General features: G+C 38.3%; 1 protein-coding gene and 1 pseudogene across 5 annotated transcripts in view; one reads left to right on the plus strand and one right to left on the minus strand.

The window, feature by feature from the left end:
* The window catches only part of NARS2 (asparaginyl-tRNA synthetase 2, mitochondrial), a 138,401-nt gene that overhangs the window by 23,276 nt on the left and 87,156 nt on the right, over positions 1 to 27,969 (plus strand). For 4 of the 5 annotated variants that reach the window (XM_060176679.1, XM_060176676.1, XM_016193439.2 and 1 more), the window contains 2 exons: positions 1,178 to 1,258; positions 23,806 to 23,900. In XM_060176679.1, coding sequence (XP_060032662.1) covers positions 1,178 to 1,258; positions 23,806 to 23,900 — 176 coding nt within the window. The remainder of the gene's footprint in view (positions 1 to 1,177; positions 1,259 to 23,805; positions 23,901 to 27,969) is intronic. The other variant, XM_060176677.1, reaches the window with a different exon arrangement.
* LOC103124416 (akirin-1-like) lies at positions 10,913 to 12,066 on the minus strand (annotated as a pseudogene).

The raw sequence follows: 27,969 nt of genomic DNA on the forward strand, positions 1-27,969 counted from the left end.
TGAGCTTCTGCCCTTGAATGGTTTTGCCCTTTGTGTGCAGCATTGCCTTCAAACTCTCACCTTGTGGTGTTGTGTTTTGTCACCCAGGTTATTGCTGGGTCTTTGCCTACAAGATTACTCCACCACTCCCAGCAGCATCTCCCCCAACACAGAGTGGGAGGGGGAAGGAATGGAGATTGGGAGATTGATTGAAACAGAAAGGAGAGACACCTGCAGCACTGCTTCACCTCTCATGAAGCTTTCTCCCCTGCAGGAGGGGGCTGGAGGCTTGAACTCAGATCCTTGTGCATAGTAATGAATGCTTTACCAGGTATGCCACCACACAGCTCCCAGTGTTCTTTGCCTTTGTGTTGAATGATCCCAGACTGAGTTTCTGTGTCCAGTGATATATATATATATCCCTGCCCCCGTCACTTTTAGTTAAATATCTTGTGTGCCTCTGGCTAACAATTCTGTCACAGTTCTTTCAGTAGATTCTGATTAAGTGATGAGACTCATGTGTGTATGAAAGAAAAATACAGTCCAGAAATCTTGAATGATATGTGTGGAGTCAGGCGGTAGCGCAGCGGGTTAAGCGCACGTGGCACAAAGCACAAGGACCCGTGTAAGGATCCCAGTTCAAGCCCCCGGCTCCCCACCTGCAGGGGAGTCGCTTCACAGGCAGTGAAGCAGGTCTGCAGGTATTTCTCTCTCCCTCTCTGTCTTCCGTTCCTCTCTCCATTTCTCTCTGTCCTGTCTAACAAGGACATCAATAACAACAACAAATAACTACAACAACAATGAAAAAACAACAAGGGCAACAAAAGGAAAAATAAATAAATAAATATTTTTTAAAAGGTATTAAGAATAGTGTTGGATAGTCCTGGTCTTAGTCTTGACTGTGCCACAGTGCCCTTTGGCAGTTCATTGAATCTCTCTAAGTAAGCTTCAGTCTCCTGATTTTTTAAATGAATAGAATGAGCTTTATAGATAGTGTCTAAGTCTGTTTCTGATTGAAAAATTTTAATGCTTCTGTACACAGGAAAGGTTCAACTGATATATTTCAGTAGTTTGGGGGGGGGTGAGGAAGGAATTTGATGTGGCATTCTGTTAGTCCTATTTTAATAGTATAATAAGGTGTATATTTTTGAAACTGTTTCACATATAAATATACTCAATAAGGTTTTTTCCTCTCTAGGAAAGTGGCTTTGTGCATATTCATACTCCAATAATCACATCCAATGACTGTGAGGGGGCTGGAGAAATTTTTCAAATTGAAGTAAGTTGCCCTTCCCATTTTAGGGGTATGTTCTTCTGTGATAGTTTTTATCTAAAGGTTAACTTTAAAGTTAAAAAGAATTGTGTTGGTAGACCACTACCAGAATCTGAAATTTTGTCAACAGCATTTTTTAAATACTTAGAAAGTTCAAGTCTACCTCATTTCCTCAACTTCACCTTATTATTTACACTGTGACTAAAAGGAGTGAATTTTCAAATGTCATCTGCTATTTGCTTTTCTCATAACTGAATGAACTAGAGAACATTTAAAAGTTTAGTAATGCTTCTAAGGTATTTTTTGTACAAAGTCAATCCTCATTTTATTTATATATTTAGTTTTTGCTTATTTATTGATATAGTATTTATTGATATTGATTATTCCAGTTTCTCCACAGCATTTCTTTTTTATTATTATTTTTATTCATTTTAAAATGGAAAAATTGACAAGACCATAGGTAAGAGGAGTACAGTTCCACACAATTCCCACCACCAAGACTCCATATCCCATCCTGTCCCCTGATAGCTTTCTTATTCTTTATCCCTCTGGGAGTATAGACCCAGGATCTTTATGGGGTGCAGAAGGTAGAAGGTCTGGCTTCTGTAACTGCTTCCCCGCTGAACATGGTTGTTGACAGGTCGATCCATACTCCTAGCCTGTCTCTCTCTTTCCCTAATGGTGCAGGGGTCTGGGGAGGCAGGGTTATATCATCTCTAAACAATGAAAATTTAACTTCTTCCTTTCTGATATGAATTCCCTTTTTTTCTTTTTCTTTTTTTTTCTTTTCATGAATTCCTTTTGTATCTCTTTCTTGCCTAATTGCACTGGTAAGAACTTCTAGGGTTATGTTGAATAGGGTTGGTGAGAGTGGACATTTATATGCCAGAATGCCTAGATCCTATAAAGGAAAATAAAAAAGAAATTCAATAGTGTTTGTCCTTGGGCAAAGGATCAGTTGCTTATTCTTTGAAATATATATAGTAATATTTATTTATTTATTTATTTATTTACTATTGAACAGAGACAGAGAAATTGAGAAGGGAGGGGAAGATAGAGAGGGAGAGAGACAGAGAGACACCTGTAGCCCTGCTCTACCACTCCTGAAGCTTTCCTTCCACAGGTGGGGACCAAGTGCTTGAACCCAGGTGTTTTTGCACTATAATATGTGCACTGAACCAGGTGTGTCACCACCTTACCCCATTTCCTTGAATCTTTTGAAAAAGGCATGTTTGGGGAGTCAGGCTGTAGTGCAGCGGGCTAAGCGCAGGTGGCGCAAAGCACAAGGACCGGCATAAGGATCCTGGTTCAAACCCCGGCTCCCCACCTGCAGGGGAGTCGCTTCACAGGCGGTGAAGCAGGTCTGCAGGTGTCTTATCTTTCTCTCCTCCTCTCTGTCTTCCCCTCCCTCTCTCCATTTCTCTCTGTCCTATCCAACAACGACAACAACAATAATAACTACAACAATAAAACAACAAGGGCAACAAAAGGGAATAAATAAATAAAATAAATATTAAAAAAAAGAAAAAGGCATTTTTGTTTAAAGAAAGAGATTTGGAGCTCCACTCAAGGACATAGTCCTGACCTCATTCCCGTTCTCTGTTGCTGAGACACCTGCCCTGCCACTACATGCATGCTGGACCATATCATTATAGTGCTTAGTAAACAAAGGAAGATAATACTTGCCTGAAGATTCGAGTTACAAAGAAGTTTGAAGTAAAAAATTCATTCTACCTTCCACCCCCTGATTTCCAGATACTCAGTTCTCTGTGTCTCTGTTTCTCTCTCTCTTTTGATAGAGGTAGAGTGGTAGAGAGCAAGTGATAGAGATCACAGCACTGAAACTTCTTTCAGTGTGGTGGGGACCAGACTCGAACCTGGGCTATTATGTACATGGCAAGGAGCACATTATCTAAGCAAGGTATTTCACTGACCCCCAACTACACTTGTCTCTTTCCATAGATTAGGGGTAAGGAATACTGGACCTGCAGGCCAAAAGCATTGGGTCTGGCCCTGACAGGGCAACTGGAGGCAGGACTCAAAATTCAACAAGTGTAGATTTTTTTCATAGCAGCATTCCATGCTCATTTTTAAGTTGATCATTTTGTACACCCTGAATCAATGTAATAAATATTCAAATGACCCTTGACCTCTCTCCAAAAAACAAAAGGTACCCCATCCCTGTGTAGGCAATCACTGTCTTTCTCTTTTTCTCAAGAGATTTTACCAACTTTTGTTTCTATCAGCGTATGTATGAGTGTTGCTTCTTATCTATCTGCTGTCAGTGTTACCAAATTTTCAAACCTTTTCTTCCAGTTCAGATTTGGTCCATAAACGAATTCAAACTGTAATGAGCTTTGCCGTGTAGGCAATACCAGCCCATACCACCCTGGAAGAATCTTTGGTGCTATGATGCCTTTCCTCCTCTATCTATCTTACTTTCTCTCTGAAAAAGTCATCCCAAAGCAATGAAGCCCCAATGACAACCAAAAAATAATTATTATTTTTAATTGTAAAGCAAAGAATATGCCCCACTAGGTTAAGAGAGCAAATTCGGGAGCGCAGTGGGTTAAGAGCAAGTGGTGCAAAGCGCGAGGACCAGCATAAGGATCCCGGTTCGAGCCCCCGGCTCCCCACCTTAAGGGGAGTCACTTCATAAGCGGTGAAGCAGGTCTGCAGGTGTCTATCTTTCTCTCTCCCTCTCTGTCTTACCCTCCTCTCCACTTCTCTCTGTCCTGTCCAACACCAATGACATCAACAATAACAGTAACTACAACATAAAGGAGGAAAAACAAGGGCAACAAAAGGGAATAAATAACTTTTTTTTTCCTCCAGGGTTATTGTTAGGCTCCGTGCCTGCATCATGAATCCATCACTCCTGGAGGCCATTTTTTTCCCCTTTTGTTGCCATTATTGTTGTAGCCTCTTTGTGGTTATTATTATTGCCATTGTTGATGTTGTTCGTTGTTGGATAGGACAGAGAGAAATGGAGAGAGGAGGGGAAAACAGAGAGGGGGAGAGAAAGATAGACACCTGCAGACCTGCTTCACCGCCTGTGAAGCGACTCCCCTGCAGGTGGGGAGCTGGGGGCTCGAACCGGGATCCTTACGCCGGTCCTTGCGCTATGCGCCACGTGCGCTTAACCCACTGAGCCACCACCCGACCCCAAATAAATATTTTTTAAAAAGAGAAAGAAGCAGATTTGTTTTGAAGGACACTGAGAACAGAACTAACCTCCCTTCATTGTGTTCATGCTGTTTCCACTGTGAAGAGAGGCCTTGTGAATAAAAACTTACCTCCACTTAAGAACTGACACAGCTTGCTGCTGTTCCTTCATCAGAATTCTAGACTGTTTCTTCAGTCCAGTGGTATCCACCAAGCAGAGTGCATTTTCAAATGATCTAATGCCATCAGCCATACAACTGGACTAAAATTACACTGATTCATCCTGTAAATATTTGTTCAGTTTCCTTATTTTGTTAAAGAGTGCTCTACTAGTACTCTCTGTTATACAAAGTTGTTTCTGTTTGCTTCTCAACCACATACATTTTTAAGATTTTTTTTTAAGTGGGAAAAACAAAGTCTAAGAATAATAAATGTTACCAAAATAATGAGTTTGAAAGCTAGCCATATTGAAAGCAAATTGCAGATACTACAGAGATAACATGTATATGTTAAGTCAGAAAAATACTGAAATCTTTTATGCTTGAGTTCATAAATTTGACACTATTTTATTTTGATTCAAATGCCAGCATGATTACTTGAGAATAAATCATGCTGATGAGAACATCTCACATCTGTAAAGTATGATATTACATCAGATAATATTTGGCTCATGCTTTACAGTCACATATGGTAATTGTTTTTGTTTATAATGTTACACCACTGGAGGAAATATCTTAAAGGAATAATCCATCTTATTAGCTTTAAATAATCCAAGCTGTAAAAGAAAGGCACTGCATTTCTTGAATACCAGTTGTGTTTTATACACCATTGCCAGGTTTCTTTATATATGTCAAACTCTTATGTGTGTGTGCATATGCTTGTGTGTTCGTTCTGTAATCTTTTCATCAATCCTCTGAGGTAGGAATTTGTTTCAGGAGAGCCAAAGTCATGTTTCTTGTACACTGTTGCATAATAGCTGGCACATTGTAGGTTTCCCATAAATATTTGTTGAATTAGATATTTATGAAACATAAACAGATTGAGAGTGGGGAGAGGGAGACCAGAGCATTACTCTGTCTGGCATTTGTGGTGCTGAGGATCTAACTCAGGACCTCATGCTTCTAAGTTCAGACTCTGCTACTGTTTTACTTCCTAGGCAGCTAAAAAATATTTTTAAATCAGGTGAAAAATAACTGCTAAGAATGAAGTAAAACATCCTTTTTTTCTCCAAGACAACCTTTTATTTTCCTAGAGGAAGAAGCGTAACAGTTGCCTCCAGCATATTGTTTGCAAGCACTGTGAAAATGCCCTTTTTTTGTGTTAGTAAGTTATAATACTTAACTCATTTTTGTTAAAAATTGTGTAGATATCACATGATAATAAGCTGTGAAGACAATAAAAAGCATAACCCTGTACTTTCTGCTAAGTGTGAGAAATAGAACATTACATCTACTTTTGATACCTCACTTCATGCTCTCCCCCACCCCATTTTACTCCCCTCTCCTGCTGCCATTTGTTTATTACTCCCATGTTTTAAAAATATTTATACCAGGGAGTCTAGCGGTAGCACAGTAGGTTAAGCACAGGTGGTGCAAAATGCAAGGACCAGCGTAAGGATCCCGGTTCAAGCCCCTGGCCCCCTACCTGCAGGGGAGTCGCAAGCGGTGAAACAGGTCTGCAGGTGTCTATATTTCTCTCCCCCTTTCTGTCTTCCCCTCCTCTCTCCATTTCTCTGACATAGCCAACAACAATAGCATCAATAATAATTACAACAATAAAAAAAACAAGGCAACAAAAGGGAATAAATAAATTATATATATTTGTACCACATGAATGCTCCCCTAGGAGAAGGGGTGTTGTGTTGTTTTTTTTTTTAATATGGTTTTCAGTTTGTACAAATGAAATAATAGTGTTCTGTGATGAGGTTTTTTTGTTGTTGTTTGTTTTTCTTCCTGCTCAATATTAATTTCCAGTTAAAACAAGATCTTTGGGAAATGGGACTCAAACATTAGAATTTTTAAAAACTCCTTAGATGATTCCAATATGCCATCAAAGGTATGTTTAGAATAAGTGGTACTAGAAGAATCCACATTTTTACAGGAAGGGAGGAATGAATTTAAACTACCAGCCGAGTGTACTATTCCAATTCGTTGCCACGCCTGATATTTTTTGTCTTAAATTCTTGCAGAATTCATGGATACAAAATGAGATCTTCATGTGATCTTAATTTGCTTTTCTCTGATTAGCTATTGAATTAGAAATCTTTCGTATGGTTATTGGTCATTTAGCTCCTCTTTGTAATGACTTCTATGTATTATCTTTTAAAATTTTTTATTTACTTAATTTTTTTTTTTTTTTGCTAAGTCAGAGGAAAATTATGAGGGGAAGAAGAAATAGAAAGGGAGAGAAAGACACTTGCCCTCTGCACCTTGATCCTTGCACACTATAATGTGTGTGTTCAACCAGGTGGTCACTGCCCTGTGTTATCTTTTCATATTGATATTTTAGCATTCCAGATAATACTGGTTCTTTGTTGAGTGTTCTAATTGCTGCATTATGTACATGACTTGTCTTTCTATTATCCTCTGATGAACTGAGCTCTTAATTTTAATGTCGTCAAGTTTCTTTGTGGTTGTGCTTTAGTGTCTTGTTTAAGGAATATTAACCATATCATCTCAAAATTTTTACAATTTGTGCATGATGTAAAAGCTCACTGTTCCCCCAAATGGATTCTCATTACATCATACTAATTACTGAGTAGTTCGTTTTTCTTCTTGTGATTTGAACTTCCAGCTCAATCATAAATCAAGTTTCCATGTATGTGTGTGTGCTCTTGTGTGCCCAAACACTGCATTCTATTCCATTGGTTTATTAGAATGTGCTTGTTGCACAACAATCATTTTGGTACACCCTGAATCAATGTAATAAATATTCAAATGACCCTTGACCTCTATCCAGAAAACAAAAGGTACCCCATCCCTGCATAGGCAATCACTGTCTTTCTCTTTTTCTCAAGAGATTTTACCAACTTTTGTTTCTCACTGTCTTAACTGTTAAAACCTCTTTTTCTCTCAGGGGAGGGGATGGGATACGGAGGTCTGGTGGTGGGAGTTGTGCAAAGTTGTACCCCTCTTATCCTATGGTTTTGTTTCCTTTTTATAAATTAAAAAATTTTAAAAGAAGAAAAAAAAAAACTTTTTATGGGTTCTGTCCCTGCCTTGGTTCTTCCTCCTCCCAAATTCAAAGTAGTTGGTCTGGTATGCATGCTGACATGGTAAGTATTTAAAGCTTACCTGGTAGGTTTTTTGTTTGTTTGTTTGTTTGTTTGTTTTTTAAGATTTACTTACTTATTATGGGAGACATAGAATGGAAGAAGGAGAGAAACAGGCCTAGAGCACTGCGCAGATCTAGGCTAAGGTGGTGCCAGGCAGACATGCTGGTGCTCTAACAGACTGAATTCCTCCCCCAGCCCCTTACCAAATGATTCTAATGTGTTTAATGTCAATACCTGCTGCCCCTGGAGAAACACCATGCCCAATATTGTGATTTATGAGAAACATATATTTGGTCATTCAGATGACTAAATACATGTTTCTCCAACATATTTGCTTTTTTTATACAGTCCCTGGCTCATAGCTCATAAAAGCCTTTGACTTTCCTTAAATACTGAGATGGAGTATGTGAATGACTTTGGGAAGCACCTAAGATTAAAGCTTAGTTATTTCTATCCTGTCCAACAACAGCGACAGCAACAACAAGAACGATAAACAACAAGGTCAACAAAAGGGAAAAAAATAGCCTCCAGGAGCATTGGAGTCATAGTGCCGGCAGCAAGTCCTAGTGATAACCCTGGAGGTGGGGGGAGGGAGGGAGAAGAATTTTTTCCCCCTGCCAGAGCATCACTTTACACCGGGACAGTTTCAATGCTTCCAGTAGTCTCCCTGACCTTCCCCCCTTTTTTTCCAGGTAAAAGGTGAGAGACACAGAGAGACAGTAAAAGGAAGACACCACACACAGCACTGCTTCCCTGCTTGTAGAGCTCCCCTTTTTTCATGTAGTAACCTGGGACTTGAACCTGGGTTCTTGCACATGGTAAAGTGTGAATTCTACCAAGTGAGCTATCTCCTAGCTTTTTTAGAATTATTAAATGTCAAATTACAGTTCATGTTTCATAGGTCCTTCATGGAAATTTTCCAGTGGGGAAAACTAGTTGCTAAAGTAATTAGGGATTAGATGTAGATGTAACCAATCAAGTGAAGATAAAAAACTGGTGTTAAAAAATTCTACTTGGGTGTCAGGCAGTAGCACAGCAGGTTAAGCGCAGGTGGCGCAAAGCACAAGGATCGGCATGAGGATCCCAGTTTGAGCAGCCGGCTCCCCACCTACAGGGGAGTCGCTTTACAAGTGCTGAAGCAGGTCTGCAGGTGTCTTTCTCTCCCCCTCTCTGTCTTCCCCTCCTCTCTTCATTTCTCTCTGTCCTATCCAACAACAAAACAACCAGGACAACAAAAGGAAAGAAATAAATAAATATTTTTAAAAATCTACTTAACACCTACTATTATTAAGACAGAAAATTGGAATGGAATCTACATCTATTATTGCTTATTAGTGTTAAAAAAAAAAAAGACTTATACCTGTTGATGGGGAGGAGGGGCAGAACTCTAGTCTAATTAACATTAAGAAAAAACTAATTTAAATGTCTATTAGGGCTGGAATTCTAACTTACTATAAAGAACTGTAGTTTAAAATATCTATTGGTATCATGAAGACAACAGTAGTTAACCATTAAAACACTTCTGTTTTCCCCTGAGCCTGAAATTTGATATGCAGGTGGATCCAAGTTATTGTCTGGGGACATGATGTCATGGCTGGGAAAAGGACCAGAAAGCTGGATCAGGGAAGAGAGTAGCTCCCAAATATGGGAAAGGGGTATAAATATTGTTGACTAAACCACATCGATTTGATGTGATCTGGGGCCCATATTCAGCTTAGGAGCCTATGTGACCTCTGCATCCCTATAGATCTGAGCTCACATTCTGTGGTCATGAGTAGGAATGTTCAAAGCTGTCCCAATTTCAGGACCCATCTTCCTCAGGTGTAGCATAGAGTATACTGTCCATCCTCCCTTCAGAGGATGGAACATTCTACCGTTGTTGATCCAAGTTGAGGGCAAGGTCCTATGGGGGCCCACAAAGGGGTCTATTGTGTTGTTCCTGATAGGAATGACCAATAACAATTGGGATTTATTCAAGGTCTAGACCCATCATGTTTGTTTGGGAATCTCAGGAATCCCCAAATAGGGCCCCAGCTGATGGGGTGGCCTGATAGTGACTTAAGAGTCATTGTTAAAGTATGCCAGTCTCTTGCCCTTATTCAGTTTTTGCATTCTTTGCCTTGATAAGGTTAGCTTTGGAATAAGTGAGGGAAGTGTTATGGGAAATAGGTGAGGAGGGTATCTAAGTCTAAGTAGACACTATTTCATTTTGAACTTTATACTGACTCACTGCAGACTATTGTGTACTTTTGCTTTCATATATATTTTTTGCTCCCTAATTTGTGGATACATGTGTACATATGCCTTATCTCACGGGACCTGGTCTATATCTATGTTTTGGGACCCCACCCAAGAGGTTCCAGGACCAGGGGAAATACAGGCTCTATAGAGGAAGCAGGAGGTTCCTACTGTCTTAAGGTTTAAGAAGGCAATAGATAGTTATTGCTATAATTACATTATTTGGCATTTGGGTTAATTTTGAAAAATCCCTTTGTTAGGATTGCTGTATCATACCCAACATCACCATAATTTATATCCTTTGACATTATTTGTATATAGCTGTGCCACCGGTTGCTTCTGTTCTCCCTGGTCTAAGCTTTTAATAAAGTCAGCATATCAAAGACTCAGCCTATGGTATGTACATTAAAAAGTTTGAGACATAGAAATCAGTCAACATGGAAGAATCACAAAGAATCAGTTTCAGAGAAAAGATGAGCATTTTATTGGGAGAAAAATACAAGCTATGTAGGCATATAGAAGAGAGAGAGATAACAATAATTGTCATGCATTAAATTCAGAGCAAGAATCCCCAAGATTTAAAAAAAAATGCACAATACCAATAGTAATTTAAAACACATATGTGTACACTCACACACATTTCTTACAGAACTGTGTTTGGGGACACTCCATTTGCTGAGTGCCACTGAGGGCATATTTTGCTAAACTGCTGCTCCAAGTATTTTTTTTCCTTTCATTTTTTTTTTAAAATTAACCACAGTAGGGCACAGCTGTTTATTGGATAAGCAGAAAAGAAAGTTAATGCTTATGACAACCAGAAAGTTTTAAGGTCTTTCAAGTTGTATAAAATGGACTTGCCAGGGACATTAAAGTGTTCTCAAAATGCAGAGTTGGAGCTGAAGTATGATATCAAGCCAGTTGCAAAAAGTGTACAGCAGCCATCTCTTGACGTTAAACCTGGTACCCAGATATGCAAGAAAGTCTCAGGACACCTAGCTTGTTGGCCTTGACCCATATTGTCGCATGATCTGATCATGTGTGAATTTCACAAAAGATTCATACTGTTCTGCTAGTTTGGTATTAAGGATTTGCTCATATTTCTCCTGACTTTTTTCTTCATAGTCTTTTAAGAGACGGTCATATATTATTGCACCTTGTGGGAAGGGTAAAGATAGACTGGTCTTTCTTCATCCAGGAAGAGCCTGGAGAACTTGGTGCTGTGAGTGCTGAGGAGTAAGACTGGCTTTCTGAAGTACAAGCTTCACTCTGATTAAGGACAACTTCTAAATGCCTCCATCTCTGATAACAGTTGTAACTTAAATTGAAAGGAGCTTATGGCTGCAGTGTGTAAAAGGATTCATAGCGGGGAGCTGAGAACAGGTTTAAACAATAGAGGCTTTATTTGGGCTAATATCTAGGTGCTGCAAATAAATGGCTCCATTTAAGGCAAAGCAAAAGAGAGGTTTATTAGGGCAGTACAAAAGTACAGGACAAATATTTTAGATAACACAAAATAAGCAATTATCATCAGGGGTTAGGAGTATGCTAGGTCCATAAAATATGTGAGTAGTTGTTAAAAGTTCAGTCCCATAAGATAAACAATTATCAGCTGAGGTATAGGTTGCTCATAGCAGTAGGGGAGTCTTAAGAGTTTACCGGCTAGCAGAGTCACACGTGTTCAGTTCCCAGGAGAAGTAACCATGGTGGACACCTAGAACAGCCTCCACCAAGATACCTCTGACCAGAAGAAGCATCAGCAGCCCAAGAGCCTGAGCTGCTCCAAGTCTGTGCTTTTATACATTCCCTTGTGTGTCCCTGCCTCAGGCTGACATCATTCATATGCTAACTGTCCCATAATCCCTTTGGGGTCACAACAGATAGCGACTATATTCGTGTTTTATGTTCTGAAAAATTTGCTCTGGAGTTGGAAGGTGCCGCTTGCTGTCAGGCGGGGCAGGCTGCTGCAGAGTCATCAGGAGGGTCTGTGTCTGAAACAGCATCGGTGGCTCTTCATCCAGGGGCCTGAGGCCCAGAGTGGGGTCGGGCAGAGGGGAGCAGCACCACTGCTTTGGGAACCCGGGCTCAGCAGCATGGCCTTGAACTCCATAGGCTGCTTCGTGGTCACCCCACACACCATGCAGCGGACAGGCCAAGGATCAGGAGTGAAAGCGGCTGGAACTGCCGCCCAACCTCCAGTTCCTCAGCGGAGCTCATAAAACCAACCTAGCTCCAGTGATGCCTCTAGCACCTAGCAACATATTACTACTTCCAAATGACCCTCCTTTTTTCCTCTTCTCTCTCTGGGTGCTGTTGGAGTTGGAGTTCAGAGCTCTCTGGTTGTCTTCCCCTGTCATTTCTCCCCAGCTGAGAATATGAACCAAAATTCTTTTTGGGGTGCAGAAGGTGGGAATTCTGGCTTCTATAATTGCTTTCCCACTGGACATGGGCGTTGTCAGGTGGATCTATACCCCCAGCCTCTTTCTATCTTTCCTTAGTTGGGTAAGGTTCTGGAGAGGTGAGGTTCTGGGACATATTGATGAGGTCATCTGCCCAGGCAAATCAGGATGGAATCATGATAGCATCTACAACCTGGTGGCTGAAAGGTGGTAAGGTATAAAACAGGAGAAAAAAGATAAATGAACAGGAGTAGGAGTAGAGCATTTTATTTGTTCAATTATTGTAATAGAGGTTGTCATAGGGAATAATAATTATCCTTTAGTTGATATATACTTTTGCAGTTTATCTCTTGGTCATTTATATATAGTATTTCTTCTAAAGATTATAATCAAACAAGTAAAATACAGTAAAACTTAAGGTTAACTTAGAAAACACTTAAACCCTGGGTCTATTCCCTCCCAAATTGAGGCCAGATCCCATAAACACAAAAACAGTTTGGATACAACAAATGACACTCAGTGATTTAACAACTGGGAGAAAGTCTAATTTTTGCTTGAGTTTGACAGCTAACATGAGGTGTGAGGCCCGCCCCTGTTGATTCCCAATGTTATATTAAAAAAGAAAGAAAGAGAGAGAGATTACTTTGAAAGCAGTACAAAAATCTTTGGTTGAAGTTTCTTTCATGCCAGACTATGGGAAAACAACCAAAGATTTTTGTTGTTGTTTGTTTTTTTATTCTGTTTACTTAAAGAGGGAGAAATACCAAATTATTATCCTAGCAGCCATGCAGTTTTGTCCATGGTACCCTGTAGTGCTGGGGATTAAACTCAGAGAATTTCATGCATGGTAAGGCATGTTCTCTACTCACAGAGCTATCTTTTGGTTCATAGAAACTGTTTTAAATAAATGACATTTTTATTATCATTTTTAATTTTTACTTTAAAATGTATGACTTAGGCTGGGAAGACAGCGTAATGGTTCTGCAAAAGGCTTTCATGCCTGAGATTTCAAAGCCCCAGCACCACCATAAGCAGAGATGAACACTTCTCTGGTCTCTTTTGCTCTGTATCTTTCTCTCTTTCATTAAAAATAAATAAAACATTAAAAAAAAAAAAACATTGACTCTCATAGTTCTTGATGTATACTTGGGTCATTTTGAGACTTACAAGCATGCAGAAGGAAATAAAGAAGCTGTCCCAGAGGTACAGGTTGGGGGTTAGTGCTGGGAATTGTTAGAGAGCAAAATCATTTATAAGAGAATGAGTAGATATGTAATCCCATTTAAGCCAAGTGAACCACATCCTTGAGAAAATGGAACAAAGTGAAGTTGACAACATTCTTTATCACTGACCCAATTTTATTGATGTTATGGTCTTATTTTTATAATATCTTCTTGTTTGATGCTAGATTTAGGGAAATAGTATTAGAAAGGTGGACAGAAGAAGGCAGATGTCCTTTATCCTTAGCCGAAAATGACATTAAATATATAATATTTGCAAATTATGCGTTTCTGACTGGGAGTGAGTAGGAGGTTGATAGTCATACTAATCTCACCATTTACTACTCTGAAGTAAATGAAAATTTTCCCTAGGCTGCTTCAAATTTAAAGTCTATTTAAAATATGCATCTTACCTTTCATATTTTTTTTAATTATTGTAGGTATTGAGATTATTTTGATATTGAAAAATATATATAGTGAATACCTGTTCACTACTTTAGTAGAAAATAGAGTTTACCAGTTGGTTTCACTTATATCTGGAATCCAGAAAATTGAAGCATATGAACTTGCAAAAACAAACAAACAAACTGATAAACTAATATGAGAACTCTGGTGGTTATCATTGATAGGGTAGTGGTACAGAACTTTGGTGGCAGGTGCTGTGTGGACCTATAGCCTGTAGTCTTATGATCTTGTAAACCACTAGTAACCACAATTTTTAAAATGGCTTAACAGTAAAATTAATTAATTTGAAAAGAAAACAGGAAGTTTACTATAAGCAGTATAATTCTCAAATTTAATGCAGTAAATCATTTCTGTTCCTATGTTTGAAAACAAACAGAATACTGAAGGTGCACTGAGTGAATCTTTTAGACCAACAGAGCTGTAGTGCTTTGCTAAAAGCTTTTATGGCTAAACATACTGTATCTATGCCCCAACTCTGTTTTCACTCTAAGTGATACAGCCTTAGACTGTTCAAACTACCTGTATTCTTCTAGAGTGTTGGCTTTGTTCTTGACTTTTTAATTATCCTTTTGGTTCTGACAGAACAAAGAAGTCTTGGATAAATGGTAAAATTATCAGTGTTTATGTGACAAATAATATGTAGTGGTGACACAGCAGGGATATGGCTGAGCTATAAAGTGCATGCCTTCCATGCATTACTGGCACCACTTAAAAACAATAAAGAAAAAAAAACATAGAATATGAATGATGAGGCAACAAAATCAGCATTCTATTTACTTTTAATACTGGTTGACATAATTCCTCAGGGTCCCACTTTTAAAATCAGTGCTACTTTTACTTTATTTTTAAATAGATAATATTAGGTCATAGGTCAGATGTACCGATTTAAAAGTACAGAACTATTCCATGTCACTTTTCTTACCATTTTCTCCTTGGGAATCAACAATTATTAACTATTGGGCTGTCAGAAAAGTTATAACACATTTTTGCATAGAAAACAGAAAAAGACATCATGAATTTTCCAACCCAATATTTGTTGTAAATTCTAAGAAGATACATGGCAGTATCATATTGTGGTTAAGGACAGATATTATGTTGCTACCCCCACCTTGATTTATAGTTATTATCCAGTGGGCAAGTTATTAACCTTTGTGTCTCCTGTTAATAAAACTAGTGATAGATACTGAATTGGTTGCAAATGCAGTAGCCACAGTGAAAGGCTCATAGGTGCTTAGTACATATTAGCAATAGCTCTTTTTGTGGAAGTATGTGGATAACCTGTGCTTATTTTATCCTCAGGAATGTAGAGTTGAATGAGACCTCTATATTCATTACATACCACTGTCAGTAGCCTTTGCAGGGCCCTTATATCATACTACTGTGTAATGTTTTCCCATGAATCTAAGGTAATTTTGGATGGTTCTGAGTGAAGTGTTGGCTGATCTAGGATAGCTTCATGTAAGATGACTCTTGTCCACATGTCTCTCAGATTCCACCTTTATGTTAGTCAGGGCATGACTTCTTTTGTGGCGTAAGACCCAGAAAGAACGTGGAAATAAATACACAGTATTTTTTCAAACCACTATTTTTGTCTGTCTTGTTACTAAACCATTAACTAAAGCAAGTTACATGGACAAATGCTCAGAATTAGCATGTGATATGCAAAGAGGTGTAGAAAATTAGGGCTGTTAAAGCAGTTATACTCTAACATAATCCACCCAGGAGGAACTGTAGTTTTGTGCCTGGTGGTTGCCTTTGAGTCACTATTTGTAAAGTTAGTCATCACTTAATGGCCTACTTGTTTTATGACATTTTGGAGTTCTGACCAACTTTCTGACAATCAGACTTGTGAGATGAATGAACACTGTGCTTACAGAAAACCCCAAAGCACAGAGGCTTCTCATCTCACATTCTTCTCATTCTCAGTCTTCATTCCACACAGTCAATTGGTAAACATTGTACTAGTGTCTGTCGTCTATGTATTGTACCTTATTATGTGCCCCATACTATAGTTTATTTCCTCTATTTTTATATTATAATATAATATACAGTATACTAGATACTGTCAATAGATTTTAAATGTTATAAATGATGCAAAAGTGATTAAAGTATCTAAAGATGGCTTGCAAAATCAATCCAGTAAGTCATGCCTGAAATACTGGTAAGAAGTAACTTCTTGTTTAGTGACAGATTTGTTAACAACTAAATTTCAGGAGTAGAACTTATAAATACCTACAGAGGGAAGAGAACAGAAAAACTGGATGTATATGTGTATATGTAAGAGAGTGTCAGACTGCAGCAACCTTCTAAGAGATGACTTCAACTTTCTCAGAAACAAAGAATAAAAATAGATCTAGGAGACAGCACAGAAGTTAAATTGCACATATGCAAGGTGCCAGATTCATCTTCTCAAACTGCATTTAAAAAATTGAGGTTATGTCATTCTTTGCATTTACAAATTTTAACTCAGGCCTGCGTAGAAAAGATTGGAAACATGTTGGTGAGGATATGGAGGGAAAGGTGAGAATGCAAACTGGTTTGACCTCTTTGGAAGTCAGTATGGAGAATTCTTAAACAAATAATAATGGAAATATCTTAAGACCCAGTAATGCCACTCCTAGGCATATATCCAGAGGATGTGAAAAAACTAATTTGAAAGTGTCTGTGTATCCTTAGGTTCATCGTTGCACTATTTATGACAGCCACAGACCAAGTGGCCTACATAAAGGAACTTGAGACTAACCTTCAAAGAGTGATAGAATCCACAGGTTCCTGAGCAAACCCCATATAACTGTCCAGAGAAACTAGGGAATTGAACAATATATCCTTATGACATCAAGGAAGCCTATCAAACTCTAAGGTGTCCTAGCTGCCATAGAGAACCATAGAGATTAGAGTGAGACCATCCTGCAGGCAATGTAAGTGACTTTGACCTCATAGCATAGCTCCTTTCATGAAATACTCTACTTTAAGAAATAGTCTGGTATCTTGAGATATCAAGGGCAATAATACTATGTCAGAAATTATAGATAATTCTGATAGAAGAGCTATGAGAGAAGTAAGGGAAAACATTGTCAGGAAATCTGAAGAAATGCAAAGTTCTCAATTTAATGTGGGGAAATAGATTGAGATAGAAATCTTTGATTTCAGAGATTGACTTGGTAGGAAAATGAAAAACTTAAAAACAGTTATAGGATATGAAGGCCACTTTGAATGTATTTCAGTCTCAAATAGCAAGTCAACAAATCAACTTTCCCTTGTAGAAGAGAGAAAATTAGAAATAGGAGACGGTGCAGGAGTTGGCACAGTGGATTGGCACATTGGACTCTCAAGCTTGAGGTCTTGAGTTCGATCCTCGGAAGCACATGTACCAGAGTGATGTCTGGTTCTTTCTCTCTCTCCTCCTATCTTTCTCATAAATAAGATCTTTAAAAAAAAAAAAAGACAAAATGGCCACATTCTTTGACTTCAAAATAAAAAGAGAAAAAGCTTTGCAAAAAATGAGACAGCTCTTCAAGAGATTAAAGACTCCACTAGAAAAGCAAATACTAAAATTGTAGGAGTCTCAGATGGAGATGAGAGAAAGGAAGCAGATGCCATATTCAAAGAAATAATAGAACATCTATCTATATAGATATATAGTAGGGAGCACTCCACATTGTTCTCCTGATAAGCTAGGAAATGCAGTGATTAATTGCCTCAGAACCCATCAAATACAAACAGGATTTATTCAGAAACTCACAGAGACAAAGATCATTATTTGGCTTGGCTCTTGATGGTGGTGGAGCAGGGCAATTGGGCCAAAGATTTTTGGACCATTCAGGCATGGAGGTCTCTTTACATAACCATTGCGCTATCTATTCCCCAACCTATTTTATCTGATTAGGCTAAAATCTACTTATAAGTAAAAAAGCCTTTCAGGCTCCCATAATTTTCAGGGAAGATAAATAACATAACAATATAGGAAGGTTTAACAGCCACTGCGCTTCATCTCAGGGATTGAGATAACATTGAAACAACTGTTAAGATTTGCAACTGTAAACTCAAATAGCTAATTTAGACACAAGTCAATCCAGATGTAATCAGTGTATTGAAAAGTCCTGAGGGAGGGACTTCATAATACATCTAATATAAAGGTTACACTGATAGGAAACATTGGAGAAATGAGCCAGATAAAAGTCCCCAAAAGATAGAAGCACATAAGAATGAGGACAACCTCCAAACATTAATCAGTGTGATAATTACAGGAGTGAAGAAAGCTTTTGAAAGTAATATTTCAGAAATGGGAAAACAGCAAATGAGACTCAAAAAAAAAAAAACAACACTATCTTGAAGTTGAGAGCTGAAATAGCAGAGTTAAGAGCACAACTAGTTGAACAAGCTAATACAATATCTAATCAGTGCAATAAAATAGTTGAGCTGCTGAAAACAACAGAGGGGAAAGAACAATAACTGAGGCATAAAACAGATTTAGCAAGATCAAGGATGAATTAAAAAAACAAAAATAAAAGAACTAAAAGATTAAGAGATACTGAAAACAACAGAGACATTTGAGATGACTTCAAAAGAAGTAATATACACATTGGCTTACCAGAGGAAGGGGAAAAAAGCATTCTACAGGACATAATAGCTGAGAACTTCCCTTCTCTAAACAACATAAAGGACGTAAAGGTTCAAGAATCCCAAAGAGTCCCAAACAGAATTAACCCAGACCTAAAAACACCAAGACATATCATATTTAGAATGAAAAGGAATAAAGATAAAGGATTTTGAGTGCTGCAAGAGAAAAACAGTCATTTATAGAAGAAAACCCATAAGATTATAGCAGATTTCTCCACACAAACTCTGAAGGCCAGAAAAGAATGGCAAGATATCTATCCAGTGCTCAATGAGAAAGGCTTTTCAACCAAGACTACTGTATCCTGCTAAACTCATTCAGACTAAATGGAGGCATAAAAACCTTCTCAGGTAAGCAATAGTTGAAGAAATCAACCATCACCATGCCTGCCCAGCAAGAACTTCTGAAAGGTCTCCTATAAACAATCACATCACCATAAATATTTTAATGCCATTGTTCTAAACTTTTAGAGTAATCTGATATGCCATATATCTGATATATATATGCCATATATCAGATTACTCGAAAAGTTTAGAACAATGGCATTAAAATATCTTAATAAATGTCAATGGCCTGAATTCACCTACTAAAAGGCACAGAGTAGGAAGATGGATCAGAAAACACAACACAATCATAAGTTATCTGCAGGAATCCCACCTAACTCAACAAGACAATCAGACTCAAAATGAAAGGATGGAGAACTATCATACAAGCTAATGGACCAAAAAAAAAGACAGGAACAGCTAATCTTATATCTGACACAATCTTAAAATAAGTAGAATGGGGGGGGGGGGGGAGGTTCAGGCGGTAGCACACATGGTGTGAAGCACAAGGACCGGCCTAAGGATCCTGGTTCAAGCACCTGGCTACCCACCTGCAGGGGGTCACTTCACAAGCTGTATCTTATTGTTGACTATAAACCATTAATCCCCCAATAAAGGAAAAAATGAAGAAAAAAAAGATAACTAGCAACCACATATACTTCATCCTGTAGGATTGTCAGTACCAGACATAAAAGAACTGAAGATATTTGCCATTACCAGACCTGCCTTGCAAGAGTTTTTAAAGGGAGTGCCACAGAGAAGGAAATAAGGAATATTTAACAAGGTTTTACACAGTAAAACAGACTTAGAAGCACAAGACATAGAAATATGAGACAACTTTAAAGTATGAAAGGGGAGGAAGAAATAGGTAGAATATGTTCAAGCAAAGGATAGTGAGACAAGAACGGTGTAAGAAAGATTCCTGGGGATTTCCAGAAGCGGGGCTATGAGCAGCAGCAGATATGTTTCTCTCCTCTCCCGGATCAACTAGGAATACCAAAGGAGACCACCTAGGACCAAAACAAGACAGGACTAGAACAACTTCAGGAGCCCACCAAATCAGCACTGAGTGCAAGCATGTGTGGCTGGTGGACAGAGAGGAGCCTAAGGAGAGATTAAGTAGCTGCTAACAGTCCAGCAGTTTATCAATTGAGACACCACCTCCATTCTCTTTCACCAACAACTGAAGGGAGGAGAGGACTCCCCGGAGACTCACCAAGTGCAACTCTGAGTCTCCATTGCTACTGCCCTCAGAATCTGGAGCAGCGGCAGGGAGGCCCTGTGCTGACACCAAGGGACAGAGAACTAACCAGGAAACTCAGGAGAAGACCTATACCTTGGTGGCATAGCAGTGGGGCTATGAAAGTCTCTTTGCATAACCACTGGATTATCTCTGCCACAATCTGCTTTATCTCTTGGTCAGGAGTCAGTGATTAAGCTAAGAAGCCTGTTTATAGTTTAAGAGCCCTCAGGCTCCCATAGCCTGCAGTGAAGAACAAAGCACAAAAGAGGCTTTTAAGGCCACTGTGCTCCAAATCAGGGATTAAAATACTATTGAAGTAACTGTTAACTTCCACAACTGTGAACCCTTTAATTACCTTACTTAGGCACAAGTCAATCCAGGCATGAGTGATCAGTAATTTGAAAAGTACTAAGAGAGGGAACTCATAACATAATATATAAAATGGTTAAATGAACAAGAAGAAATATTGGAGAAATGAACAAGGACAAGAGTCCAGCTAAAAGCCCCCCAAAGGGTGAAGCACAAAATAATGAGGTCAACATCCAAACACTAGTTAAGGAAATAGTCACAGGAGTGAGTAAAGAGTTTGAAAGAACTGTCATCAGAAATGCAAAACAACAAATGAGACTCTGGAAGAAAACACTAATTATCTCAAGGTTATTACATAACTGAAAGCTGAAATAGCTGAGCTAAGAACACAACTAGCTGAACAAGCTAAAACAGTATCAGAACAGGGTAACAAAATAGATGAACTCCAGAAAGATCCTCTTAGAGGTATTCATACATAAAGTATATATATATATATATATATATATATATATATATATATATATATTACTTTTATGTATAACACATTTACATGCATGCTGTCCTCTATGTCTTTAAATGATGACATTTTCTTTTTTTTTTCTTTTTTAAAAGAATTTATTTATTCATGAGAAAGATAGGAGGAGAGGAAGAACCAGCCATCACTCTGGTACATATGCTGCCGGGGATAGAACTTAGTACCTCATGCTTGAGAGTCTAGTGCCGTAGCCACTGCGCCACCTCCCTAGCCACTGCACCACCTCCTGGACCATAGGACCATGTTTAAGATAGAAAAAAATACACATTTTAACATTTGCCTATCTAAAACATTATATATAAATACATATGCATATATATATCATTTATTAGCTTAGTATATATAAATCATTTATATATAAATATATAAAATATATGTTCTCTTCAATATGTTAGGATGTCCATATAAACAGGCAATATAAAATTCCTTCTGCTTATGGAACACTTAATCTAGAGATACAGACTCTCAAAATTTATTAAAATAGTGCAAAGTATATTGGGATAGGAAAACAAGTAAAAATATTCCACACATGATTGTAATAATATAAGGAGTGATATAATAAGTAAATGTATCTGAGGGAAGGGATGGGATATGGAGTTATGGTGAGGTGATGGGAATTGTGTGGAGTTGTACCCCTCCTATTCTATGGTTTTTGTCCATGTTTCCTTTTTATAAATAAAAATTTAAAAATATATATCAATACATACTACTTTCCAAATATAACATATTTTACTATTACCTCCAATATAAAAATGTCCAGTTGCATTTAAAGTACTTAAGATAACTTCTGATTAGTTTCTGTGAAGCATCCAATATACTTTTAAAAATAAAGTGTGATTAAAATATTGTAGTTGGATATTTTTTCCAAAAATGAACTATTAAACATTCAGATTTAGTATTATTTAAACACTAAAATGACTAAATAGTTTCATTCTTAATATAGAGAAAATAGAAGCAAATTCTCATGTTCTTTCTCGTCTTTAAAGTCTCAATTTCAAAAATGGAGAAATGTGAGTCTAACATAAACATATAATGAATATGTGTCAATTTTTTTTTTAATTTTTTTTTGTTTAAGAAAGGATTAATTAACAAAACCATAAGGTAGGAGGGGTACAACTCCACACAATTCCCACCACCCAATCTCCATATCCCACCCTCTCCCCTGATAGCTTTCCCATTCTCTATCCCTCTGGGAGCATGGACCCAGGATCATTAAGGGTTGCAGAAGGTAGAAGGTCTGGCTTCTGTAATTGCTTCCCCGCTGAACATGGGCGTTGACTGGTCGGTCCATACTCCCAGTCTGCCTCAATGATGACATTTTCTCCCTAGTACTTTTTAATTTTTAAATCTTGTATCTTTTTGCTTCACACTTGTTATCATATATAATGCCTTAAGGTTTCATTAATTTTTTTTATTTATTTAAGAAAGGAGACATTAACAAAACCATAGAATAAGAGGGGTACAATTCCACACAATTCCCATAACCCGATCTCCACATCCCACCCCCTCCCCTGATAGCCTTCCCATTCTCTATCTCTCTGGGAGTATGGATCCAGGGTTGTTGTGGGTTGCATTAATTTGGTATTTGTATTCAAAGACTTTTGCTGCTATAGTTTATATTTATTACCAAATGACCTGCATTTATCTGAAAGTCAGCTACTAGGTGGTTTTGCTCATGCGTTCAATATAAAGAACTGAAACACATAAATTTGATAAAGCTAGTCAAATTATCATTAAGGTTTTGTCAAAACTATGGTAGTTATCCTTGGGTGACAGAGAAGAAGCATAAATGTGGTAATATGTACTGTGGGAAACAAAACCCCTGTAATCTTATGATCTTGTAAACTTTTTATTAAACTTTTATTAAACCTGCATTATTCAGGACAGACTGGAAGTGATTATGCTAAGTGAAATAAAAGGTGAAAAACAACTACCAGACTGTTTACCATACAATAATATAGATAACTACAGCAAACAAACTTAAAAAAAAAGTAACCAGACTGTCTCTTAGACCATCATAGGCAGCAAAGAGGTGTCCGGTTGGATACAGTTACTCAGATGGTGAATGCAAGGAGTGAAACACAAACACACACACATTCACACACACACACACACACACACACCTGAGATCTTATAAATTTATAAGCCAGTGATAACTGAAGATAAGTTTTAAAATTCAGTGCTAGCAAAATAGCTCACCTAAGGAAGATGCCATCTTTGTAATGTGCACAACCCAGGTTCAAGTCTGACCCCCCCCCCCCCAATGCAATAGGGAAAGCTTTCGTGCTTTGTGCCTTTCCCGCTCTTCCTCTGTTTCTCTGTCTTTAAGAAAGTTCCAGAGCAGTGCTGTCTCAGTGATGTCACAAAAAAATGTTTGGATTGTTTTTGTTTTTACCAGAGCACTGCTTATGGTAGTGCCAAGGATTGAACCTGGGACTTTCCAGAGCCTCAGGCATGAAAATCTTTTGCATAACCATTATGCTATCTGCCCCCTCCTCCACCTGCGCTATATACTTTTTAATAAGAGTATTTCGTTACAAAAGTACTTTGCCCTTTGATCAATGAAGTTTTTAAAAATAGAAGGCAGATTTTGTTGGTCTTAGTACTTTCTGGGCTGCCATCTTCTCCTTTAGTTGTATACTGAATACTGTCTTCATTATTTCCTGAGAAAGACAGGTCTTCATGTGGCATTATCACATTTGTTTGTATCATGGATGTGGACATGGAAAGCAGAACAAAACATATAACTTGTGTTTTTCATTTGTAGCCTTCAAGCAAAATAAATGGATCTGATGAGAATTTCTTCAATGTTCCTGCTTTCTTAACTGTCTCAGGACAACTTCACCTAGAAGTGATGTCAGGGTATGGAATTCCTCATATTCTCTCTCTCTCATTCTCATTTATTTACTTACTTACTTATTTATTTATTTGATTTCATGAATGACTTTTTTTTAAATATTTATTCCCTTTTGTTGCCCTTGTTTTTTATCGTTGTGGTTATTGTGTTGTTATTGATGTCATCGTTGTCAGCTAGGACAGAGAGAAATGGAGAGAGGAGGGGAAGACAGAGAGGGGAAGAGAAAGATAGACACCTGCAGACCTGCTTCAATGCCTGTGAATTCACTCCCCTGCAGGTGGTGAGCCGGGGGCTCCAACAGCATCCTTACACTGTCTTTGCGCTTTGCGCCACGTGCACTTAACCTTCTGCGCTACCGCCTGACCCCCTCAACATTCTCAATATGCAATTAGAATTTAGTCATATGTATGACTGAAGATATTTCATATCTGAATCAGGTACTAGCCTGTTGTTATAACTGGGCTGGCTTCACAGGCAGGTAAGAGAGACGACCAGAGACACATGGCTGAGCTGAGAATGCAGTTTAATCTTCATTCACAAGCGGGCAATGTGCTCCTCCATCTTTCTCCTCAGGTGGCAGAGAGAGACTCCTAAACTAATCACCACACAGATCTGTCCTGCATCCTTCTCCTCTGGCGGCTGTGGCAGGAACTCAGGAAGTACGTAGGGTAGGGGGCTGGGAGAAAGAGAAGCGCGAAACTAGCAGGGGCTAAACCACAATCTCCCAGAGGTGGGGGGATGAGACCAAACCACTGTGAAGCATAGTAACACTAGCCCACTTCATTTAAAAAGAAACACACCTGGAACCTGTCTTGAAAGGTTGAAAGATGGAAGAAAAAAATTTAATAATCCAAAAAAACCCAGAGTCATCATGAAAAACCTTTGATTTTGAGTAGTTTCTTATTTTGTGCTGTAATGTACCCAAAATTGTTTGACCTGTCCTTCCTTCCTCTTATCCAGTGTGGATCTTAGGTATCCATCATCCTTTTGGTTTCATAATATTTTACTCTTTTTAAGCTAAGTTAGGGATAATTTATCAGTATTTATACATAAAAAATATAAAGAAGGATTTTCATGTCTTGACACATATGATCACCATATGTGTCATAGACTTCTAAAAGGATTCAGTGAGTGTTACTCTATTTGAAAATAATTGTGGGAATTCCTTTTTTTTTTTTTTTATGGCTTCTGAAGTAGTTTGAATTATATTTCCCAAGAAGATGAGTTCTCTGTGTACAGGCTTATTTGGAAGTTAAATTTTTACAGTTATAATCAAGTTAAAATGCTGGACTAGGGTGGGCCCCAAATCCAGTGACTAGGCTCTTAGGGAGAATTAAATACAGTGACACAGAGATAAAGTAGGGAAGGGTCCTGTGGAGACCAAAGCAGAGGTTGGAGTAATATTGAGGTTTTCCAGGGTATGTTAGGAGCCATCAGACACTAGAAGTAGATAAGGAAAGATTCTTCCCCAGAACCTTCAGAGGAACCATAGTAACTCTGCTTAGCACCTCAGTTGCAAATTTCTAACCTCCAAAGCAGTGAGAAAATAAATTTATGTTGCCTTAAGCCACCTATTTCATGACCATTTCATGGTTACTGCAGCCTTATGGAATTAATACATCCTCAAAGGAAGTGTGAGAGTCGTGAAATATTAACTCTCAGGAATAGTTAAATTGATGGTGTAAGTTTACAGCATGCTATGGTGGTTATGAAATAGACTATAGCTTATCTTTTCTGCTTTTTGCAATGTGTGTGTGTGTATGGAATTATAAGAGAAGGTCTGGGAAAATATACACCAATATTCAACTGGTAATTAGTTGCTATATCTACTTGTACTTTCTCAAAGTTACCTTTTTTTTTTCAGATTTGAAAACCTAGTGTTTATTTTATAGTGAGAAGACAATAGCTTTTTCCTTTGGGGAAGGGGCTTGAGTTTTTAAGCTGATTTCATTTCAGTTTGATTAATTGGTTGCTTTATGATTGCTCTGAGCAATCCTAAATTCATTCCCTTGGGTTATCTCATCAGTTCAGATGTTGAGCTCAGAAGCCAGGAAACAATCATCCTGGGGATGAGCTCATCCTGCTGTATGAAGTAGCTGTGGTGAGAATGGCAGTATGTGTGAGGCCATTACACAGAGGTGCTTTTTATAACTGAGTGTGAAACTTTCCTCCTCTCCATATGACTTTCTCATTCTTTACCCACTGGATACCTAGATGCTTATGTGAACTTTATTCATTTGCTTCTCAGGGTCTTTGATTAATGTTATTTTATTCATACCATGCATTCCATGCTCTCCCGTGTTTCTCATGCTTTTTCCTGTAATATTAGACTGCTTCTTCTCTTGGTCATTCATTCCTCATGGATCAAATTATATACAACTATTTTTTTTTACTCTTTCCTATTTTTCTCTCAATAGAATATTTTAAAAACTATTTCTGTCTCTTAGACTAGTACCCATTTCATATCCTATAAAAAAAAATACCTTATTTTAAACATTTAACCTATTTGTCATTCCTTCCATGCTTTCACTTCATAGATTATATGTAAGCCCCTCAAAGACAAAAAAAAAAAAAGTGTCCTCATTCTTAACAAGTAATGGATAACAAGTAATGCCCCACCTGCAGGGGAAAAGCTTTGCCAAGTGGCAAAGTAGTGCTGGTGTCTCTCTCCCCCTCTATCTCACCTTCCCTCTAGATTTCTGGCTGTCTCTATCTGATAAATAAATAAATATAATAATAAAAAAACTTGAAAAGAATTTCATGCCTGAGGCTCTGAAGTTTCAGGTTCATTTCCTAGCACCACCATATTCAGAGAAGTGTCCTAGTTAAAAAATAAAAAAAGAGAGGAGAAGGGTGAGGGAGAAAGGAAGAAAAGAAAGGAGTGTGGAGATATGGGGCAGATAATAGCAGTGTATAAAATGGTAGAATTAAGGGGCCAGGCAGTGGCGTACCTGATTAAGCGCACACATTATAGTGCACAAGGACCCAGGTTCAAGCCCCTGGTCCCCACCTGTAGGGGGAAAGCTTTATGAGTGGTGAAGCAGGGCTGTAGGTGTCTCTCTGTCTATCTCCCTCTCCCCTCCCAATTTCTCTGTCTCTATCTAATAATAAATAAAAATGTTTTTTAAAAAATCAAAAAAGGGGGGAGATGGGCGGTAGCACAGCAGGTTAAGCGCACATGGCATAAAGCGCAAGGACCAGCATAAAGATCCTGGTTGGAGCCCCCAGCTCCCCATCTGCAGGGGTGTCGCTTCACAGGAGGTGAAGCAGGTCTGCAGGTGTCTATCTTTCTCTCCTCTGTCTTCCCCTCCTCTCCATTTCTCTCTGCCGTATCCAACAACAATGACGTCAATAACAACAACAATAATAACTACAACAAATCAAGGGCAACAAAAGGGAATAAAATAAATAAATATTTTAAAAATCTTAAAAATTTTTTAAGTGTTTAAAAAAATAAAAATAAAATGGTAGAATTAAGAGAATTGAAGGTCCTTTATTTTTTCAGTCATTTTACGGGAGGCTAGTGGTTTACAGTATAGTTATCAACACATGGATACAATAGGAACTGAAGGTCATAAGAAGGAATACATGGGGGGGGGTTGGGCTGTAGCACAGCAGGTAAAGCACACATGGCACAAAACTCAAGGACCAGCATAAGGTTCCCAGTTCGAGCCCCCAGCTCCCCACCTGCAGGGGCGTTGCTTCACAAGTGGTGAAGCAGGTCTGCAGGTGTCTTTCTCTCCCCGTCTCTGTCTTCCCCTCCTTTCTCCATTTCTCTCTGTCATATCTGGCAACACCAACATCAGTAAGAACAATAATAATAACCATAACAATGATAAAAGCAACAGGGGCAACAAAAAAGGAAAATAAGTAAATAAATGAAATTTTTTTTTTTTTTAAAAAAAAGGAGTACATGTAGAATTACTACAGTGAAGAAAATCCTAAATGAGGGCCAGTCACTGGTTCTCCCATGCCTTACCATGCCTTACCACATAGAAGGCTCTAGATTTGAGTACCTGTATCACATGTGAGCATCATTGGTAGCACTAGGGGAACTCCGTAAATGATAAAGTA

Source organism: Erinaceus europaeus, chromosome 17 (assembly GCF_950295315.1).
Source record: "Erinaceus europaeus chromosome 17, mEriEur2.1, whole genome shotgun sequence".
Taxonomy (NCBI): Eukaryota; Metazoa; Chordata; class Mammalia; order Eulipotyphla; family Erinaceidae; genus Erinaceus; species Erinaceus europaeus.